The following is a 7,621-nucleotide window of genomic DNA, read 5'->3' on the forward strand; positions in this document are numbered from 1 at the left end:
TTCACCAAAACAATTTATTGTAACAGACTGAATATAGAAAAGATACGGGACTCTGGTTGTCTTCTATTAAGCCAGACAGTAAAGAAAACGAAAACAAATAAAACAATTATTACTCTTCTAATTTTTCATTTGGGAAAAACAGTTAATTTTTAAAATAAAAGACGTTATTTAGGTTAACAGGTAAAGAATTTATTGTTAGTTTTTAAATGAACTGATGAATAAGAACTTTTTATATATGTGTGTTAATTTTGACTGCCTTAAATTTTGAGAAATGTGAGCTACATAATCCAAAACTCTTGAGTGGCTCCCAAATGTTTAAGAGTTAAATAGGACTTGAGACAAAAATGCTAGTGAATCATTGCACTAAAGAATACTCTGGTGAAAGATCACAGTTATCCTTACCCTCATTAACTATAATAGATTGGAAATAAAACTCAAATATCTTCATTTCCATTAATAACCAATACAGTAGTGGATCTGCTATCTGAATTGTATTTACACTTTGTGAAGCTATGTTATTTTATGCCTTTACATTTCTTGCATAGGATTAATGTCAGAAGTTTACTGCCCTTTGTGTAAAGCAGAACTTCAAGCCTCTAGGAAAGTGCTCAGGACTTTAGGGAACACTTACAGTGTTTTTGTCTGGTGTCTTTCTTGACTTTGATCAAAAGAATTAGTCATGTATAATTTCAGGTATATCATTGTAGAGTTTAAAATAAGTAACTCTTTAAACTTGACAACATTCATACATAGAGCATATAAATATTTCTAAACTTACCTGGGTAACCATCGAATACTTTCCCATCTTTACAGAAGAGAACTTAGAAGAGAAATTAAGAGATTTTCCTCATGGTGATGATTACCTTTCACTGAATAATTAACATGAGTCAGGCACTGTACTAAGTACTTGATACACTTTATATCAATTAAACCCTGCAACAATCCTTTGAGCTTTACAAAAAAAAGGACCTGAGGCTTGGTGAAGACAAACAAGTTGCTTGAAGTCACCCAGCTTGTACATGGTAGAGCTGTATTCAAACCCAGAATGCACGATGCTCACCCCAGGCTCCTAGCCATGTTTTATTACTCTTATCTGCTTCAACTCCCAGCACCCCATGCCACTTTTGCACTTTTTACATAAATGTGCTGTTGCCTTTAGGACAATTTATTGCAATTTATTTCTTTACATATTTACTTCTGCTAAGAAACTCTTGGCTCCCTGAAGGAAGGAACTGTGCCTGAATCCCCAGCATGCAGGACAAATCCATTTGTGCTGGCCTGAATTAATACTAAGTTAGGTTGTGGAAGCCGAGAGAGCCTAAAGAACTTGCCCTTGACCACTCAAGTGTGTGTAGCAAACTTGGGATCTGACCTCCCAACACAACCCTCCATCACAAGCACTGCAGGTCAGTGATTCTCAAATATGGTGCCTGAAGCATATCAATATCATCTAGGAATTTGTTAGAAATGCAAATTATTAGCCCCACCCCAGCCCTACTGAATAAGATACTGTAAAGGTAAGGCCCAGAAATCTGCTTTAATAAGCCCTTCTTGTGGTTCTGAGGCATGCTAAAGTTTGAGAATCACTCCTCTAGGTGGAGAGATATAACACTTTAATAAAAACAGAATGGTGGACACAGCATGGAGCCTAATAAAACCAGTTGCTGATTTGCTATGTGATTAGATTTATAAAATATCCTATCCTACTGAAAATGAAAAATTCAAGTAAAAAATTCATCTAGTATGGTTGTTTTCATTTTGAGAAAAAAAACCAGTCCAAAGCAATTAGTCACTCCTTCAATCAACCAGGCACTGAATTAATAATTTTATAATTAATAAGAAAATTAAGTGAAGGAAAGAGTCCATTGGCTATTTAAGTATGCCTACCTGGAGGAATCAAGCCCAGCAGAAATAAAATTTCCAGTTTGCACTAAGTGTATTTTTCATTGAAACAAAAAGGAGCATGGGCCTTTAGATTTGTGGCACAAGTCCCAACTCATATAGAACCAACATCTGGGACTCCTTTATCACAAGAGGTAGATTTTAAATTGTCTCCTAAAAATTAGAAAATTTCAACTCCAGAATCAAGTCCTCTTTCATGAAAAAAATAAGCAACAAAATGTTTTTGAGACTGATGTTTAAAGACAAATTAGTCTTTTAAGTATGTTGAGAGAATTTAGTTATTTTGTGTGTAAGTCTAAGTTTAGCTTTAGTTAGATTCTATTGATTGGCACATGCTTTGGAATAAGATTACCACAATGTGTGAATATTTTAACTTAAAAAAAAAACTGGATTTGAGACCCATCCCCACTCACTGATTTTTTTAAAAACAGTTCCTCCTCCCCTACTGCCTGCTGCTGAATTTAAAAAACAGCTATAGGATTTTCTTCTCTTTTAACTAAAGCTCTTCTCTTTCTAGCTGTATATTTATAAAGTCCTCTGAGAATTAGTTTAGCATAATAGCTTGAGATATTTAGTATTTGATATAGGTAGTATTAATATGAAAAAATCCCCAGTACTCTCCTTATATATTATATATGGACACACATATATTATAAATAATGATTTATTAGATATTCTCTCTTAATTCCTTAGTTTCTCTTCTGGAATTTCAAGTAAGACATTATTGCTAAGTTTATGTTATTTTTTTTCTCCCATGACATTATAGTTTTGCTTTCGGATGGACTAGGGGACATATTAATAGCATGGTAAACTTAGCAGTAAGAGCTTGAATTCAATTTGGATTAAGGAGAAAAGAGAAAATTATTTAAATAAAAATTTTAACCCCTCTACAGAATGTAAAATCTCCTTCCCAGGATGTGGAGGGACCTTGATTTTAGCTCAGGGCTCTTCCTACAATGAAGACTCACCTCTCAGATTGTTGTAAATTATCTCACATTTTTATTTTTTTTTAATGGAAAAAAAAATACCTCCCACTGAAGCATGATCACTTCAATAAAACACTGTTTCAGAGTAAAGCATTTCTTACCTTATTCATTACATAAAGTATTTTCATTCTATTTATTTTGTTTTGCTTTTTCTTATTCTGAACTCTGTGTACTATTTTATTTTCCTCTTAAATAGCTGACCAAAGTAAAGCAAAAATTAGATACAATCAAGCTTTGTGACACCTCTCTCCTAATCTGTCATTGGCAGTTTCTGACAGCCAATCATGAAAATTTGAAGTCAAACCACTTACCTCTAAGTAAATGGAAATGAATATCCAAAGAATAGATATTTTTATCAGATGAACAAAAGGCACAGTTGTACACTGACAACGAGGATGAAGATGTAAATATGTAATTGTGGTAGCTGTGTATATATTATATGTATGTACTCAGAGTTAAAACATCATAAAATCCTTTTCTATATCTCTACATACCCTAATACGTAGATTTGTGGGGGAGAGGAGGTTATTATATGAGAAAGTATACAGTGTAATGCTAACTGGAGCCCTTTGGTTGGATGAGTGCCAAAGCAACTTTCAAAATATTTCAAAACAGCTGCTGGCATGTAAAGATTTTAACTGAAAGAGTAGACTAATGAAATCTGAATTACTAATGAGGGAATAAACTTATATTTTCCTTAAGGTCCTAAATGAACATGGAGATAAGCAGATCCAATAAGGAATTTGTCTTTCATGCATGCAAACCAAACTTCCAAAATTTTACATGTAAGGACAAAATACTGAAGCAGACTTAGGCATCCTAAGGTAACCTACTGTGTAAGTCTTCTTTGAGTGTTTTGTGTATTTCTATTTTAGAAAAGAAGTTTCTGGAGGGCAGGAGCCATACTAATTCTCTTAAATACGTATAGTTGACAGCTTGAAACTTTGCATTTGAATGTGCTTATTAAACTCTATTTTAATAGTATCAAATACAATTGAAGTAGCTTCAGCATATCTAATTTTAAACGTCTTACAATAGAGCTCATATATTCTTTCCAGTGGGATGTTTGCCCTTTGGGCTTCCAAGAAAAACTTGCCTTCCAGAAGAGAAGGGAAGCAGAACCACGTATTTCCAGACCAACTATTCTGCAAAATAAATAGTTAATAAAATATAATTGCTGGTCTTTTCTATTCATCAAATCAGTATTAAAAACAATTGAAGGAGAAGGGTGATACTGTATAAATATAACTCATTGTTGATTATGCAGAGAATGCTTTAACAGAGAAAGAAATTTTCTAAAAATCCTGCTTTTTTGGCCAAAGCTGATTTTAACCCCCTTTGGCATCATTTCGCACATTAGGGACTGCCTCTGGATCAACGGGCTCTGGCTTGGAACATCGCATGTATACAGGGGAACAAGAGCCACTTGCTGGAAACCTCCACCAACTGGTTGGCCTGGTTATGAGATGCCAGGCACGGGCACCATCCCACAATGAGCCAATAATTCAGACAAATGCTATTGTAGAGAAAGCCACTGCCTGCATATATGTTCATTTGTAGCTTGCTTTGTCAGCCGGTAACTGGGCTTCCTTTGGCCTACAGTACTACTGGCCTGACCAAATCAGTCAGAGAATGCGACCTTTTCCCAACCCCTAGAACATTCTTGACCTCTCTATAACTGGCACGAACTCCCATTTCTTTCAACAGGAAAGCCTGTCCAGATCCAAGGGGTAGCATTTGAGATCTCCTGTTCAGACCCATTCCTGAGGATGAGAGGTGGAGAGGGGAGAGCGCAGAGACCAGAGTCGACCTGCAGGGACTACTGGGAAGAGGACCCACATCTGTGATCTGATCACTAGAAGGCGGCTTTGCACCTACCCAGGTACCCCTACCCTCTCAACACCCCTCACCCCCGCCGGTTCAGTGACTTTGCATTTGGCCACTGAACAGGTATCCCTGAATGAAATATTTTTAAACTAGAAAATGACCCCTTCCCAGGAAGGAGGTAGTCAGGGCCTCAGTTAGATCTTAGCTAACTCCTGGGATCCCTAGTACACGCCACAGATGCTCATTACGATTCTTTTTACGTGCAACATGTGGGGGACGAAGCAGTTTCATATCTCCTGGCATTATCTGCCGTCCAAAGCATTTTCTTTGAGAGGAAAATGGAAACGCAGCTGCGCCGTGGGCCCGGCCAGCCAAAGCTGGGGCTGCCTCCCCTGTCTCCCAGTGGCTGCCGGGCGCGGGCGGCTTCTCCGGAAACTGACTCGGGTTAGGGGAGCGCAGAGGTTGCTCCGCCAGCGCGGGACGCCGCTGGGGCGCGGACCGTCCTTTGTGAGGCTTGGCTATTCTCCCGGAGCCACGAGGGGGTAGAAGGGGACGCCCAGGTCTGCTGCGAGGGCAGGCGTCTGGCCTCCAGACCTTGTGCGGGGACGGCGGGCTGGGCAATCTGTACGGCTCTCATCCTTGGCAACTTCTGACCAATCGGCCCTGCCCCTCTGGGTCCCAGCGGCCGGCTGCGCCCCAAGCTCAAAGGGTTAAGCAGGTGCCTGGCCCGGAGAGGCACTATTGGCCGAGGGTCGGGCGATGCGCCCGCGGCCACCAAGCTCCACCGAGCCCAACTTGGGTTTGCGCGGCGGGCGCGGCGGCCACTCGTTCCTCAGCTGCCAGGCCCGGGCCTCGGTGTGCGGGGAGAGGAAAAGAGAAGAAAACGAGATGGGGCAACCAACAGCAACACCAGCAAAGCGTGTCGCGTGTGGGAGACCGCAAGAAGAGGGGAGCCCGAGCACCGCTTTGCGTAGGGGCTGCACCCTTCGCCCGGCAACTCAGGTCCCGACTAGCGACCGAGAAGAAAGAGGGAGGAAGTGGGGCAACGGGGTGGTCCTGGGCAGGAGGTGGGGGTAATCATCCTCCCGCTGTCCCCACCCACTATGCAGGCGAGGAGTGCAAGTTGTCATAAAAAGGAGCGCCCAAACCACAGCATCCCTTCTTGCCCCCTAAAGAAACATCGATGTAACAATGTAAAGAAGTAACTGGAAGACACAAGGAAATAAATGCACGTGTTTTCTCTTTTTGTTTCCCTGGTGGTTGGAATTTGCAGAATTAGCCCCAGTTGTGGCTGCTAGTTATTCGTTTCCTCATTCGAAAGGGGCGTACGAACATGGATCATTAGGGGCTCACCCGGATCGCTCCAGCTGGACCTACAATCTCCACCTCGCAAGTTTGTCCAAGACCAACACGCCCGCCCACCAGGAGCGAGGAGAGTCCCTTCTTATAAAAGGAACAAACTCTCCGTTGCACAAAAGCAGCTCCCCCCTCCCTTTCTCCTTTGCACACCATTCCTCTTCGATAAGCATCAAGTTCTCAGTAGTCCAACTTGCAGTTGGCAAACCTCGCACTGCTTGGTGTACAGAAGACGGGCAGAGAGGGGTCCCGGCCGGGAGGGGAAGCTCTGTGCCCCCATTCCTGCACACGCGGGCTGGAGTCCAGGTTGCTGGAAGCCGTAGGAGGCGCGAGCCAGCCTTGATGCTAGTTATTTCTCTAGAGAAAAGAGGGGAGAGTGCGCCTGTCTTACACTTTGGGTCGGAAGTGCGCGGTGTGTGTGTGTGTGTGTGCGCGCGCGCGCGTGTGCGCTGAGGGGGCGGGAAAGAAAGGCACCCTCCGCTGCCCGTCATTCCCTTGCACCGGCCAAGTCCTCTCCAAGCCTCCCGGTGCATCCTTCCTCCGCCACCCCCTCCCCTTCTTCCCTCAGCTGGGCTCTCGCGGCGCAGCCGGAGCAGCCAGTGAGAGCAACATCCTGGAAAGAGGGGGGAGCACCACCGCCCCCCAAAAGGGAAAAAAGGCCCCACCCTGACACGTTTTGCTGTTTGCAAGTCCCTCGCACTCCCCCCGCACCTCCTCCTCGCGCTTGTGGCCCCCCCAGCCCGCTGCGCGCACATCAAAGCGCCTCTCCGCCGCGCACAGTGGCCGCGGCTCACTAATGGGATTGCAGGCTGGTGCCTGGCTCCGCTGCTGCCGCCGCCGCTGCTCGCGCTGCTGCTGCCGCCGCCGCCCGAGCCCCAGCCCGAGCCCCCGCCAGCCCTCGCCCAGAGCCGCCGCGCCCGGGGGCCGAAGCCGCGGCGATGATCCGAATCTTTCCGGATTTCAGCGTGCAGGTGACGGCCGCGGCGGCCGGCGGGGCGGCCGCAGGGGTGCCGGCCGGCGCGGGCATGGGGAGGGCCGGCGCCGCGGCCAACGGCACCCCGCAGAACGTCCAGGGCATCACCTCCTACCAGCAGCGGTGAGTAGTCTCGCCTGGGCTGGGATAGTCCCCCTGCCCCGGGGTCCTGGGGTGGGACTCACTTTGCCTCCTGTTTTATGCGTTACAACACACATGCACATCGCCAGGGCTTACTTTGCTTGCCCCTTGTTCTACAGATAAGACAGAAAAAAATAATTCACAATTCGGATTGAAAGGCACTGTAGTGTACTGGAGAAGTCAAGTCATCCTTTGCCTTCTGCCTGGCCCCAAATCCACAGCCTCAACCCCGCATAGCCAAGGAGTTACAGCGAAGTCTGAGACACCGCACAAGGTGCTTTTGCAAAGTTTGGGATCCCCGTCCCCTTCAGCGGAATTTTCTCAATGCCTCTGCTTGGTGCGGACTCGCGCTGACGGGCAGCCAGGGGGGCAATTGATCAACCGGAGGCTGATTGATCATTTGTTTCCAAACAGAATAGGAACGATTTTCACGTGT

General features: G+C 44.9%; 1 protein-coding gene and 1 long non-coding RNA gene across 5 annotated transcripts in view; both read left to right on the forward strand.

Moving 5' to 3' along the window:
• The window catches only part of LOC105094203 (uncharacterized), a 69,912-nt gene extending 64,873 nt beyond the window's left edge, over positions 1 to 5,039 (forward strand). Inside the window, exon 3 of the long non-coding RNA XR_010381139.1 lies at positions 4,596 to 5,039. This is a non-coding gene — a long non-coding RNA (uncharacterized LOC105094203). The remainder of the gene's footprint in view (positions 1 to 4,595) is intronic.
• Positions 5,040 to 6,580: 1,541 nt separating this feature from the next.
• The window catches only part of NPAS3 (neuronal PAS domain protein 3), a 799,526-nt gene continuing 798,485 nt past the window's right edge, over positions 6,581 to 7,621 (forward strand). For all 4 annotated transcript variants that reach the window (XM_064485884.1, XM_031453562.2, XM_064485886.1 and 1 more), the window contains exon 1: positions 6,581 to 7,167. In XM_064485884.1, coding sequence (XP_064341954.1) covers positions 7,010 to 7,167 — 158 coding nt within the window. In that variant the 5' untranslated portion in view covers positions 6,581 to 7,009. The remainder of the gene's footprint in view (positions 7,168 to 7,621) is intronic.

This window comes from Camelus dromedarius, chromosome 5 (genome assembly GCF_036321535.1).
Source record: "Camelus dromedarius isolate mCamDro1 chromosome 5, mCamDro1.pat, whole genome shotgun sequence".
In the NCBI taxonomy this organism is placed as follows: Eukaryota; Metazoa; Chordata; class Mammalia; order Artiodactyla; family Camelidae; genus Camelus; species Camelus dromedarius.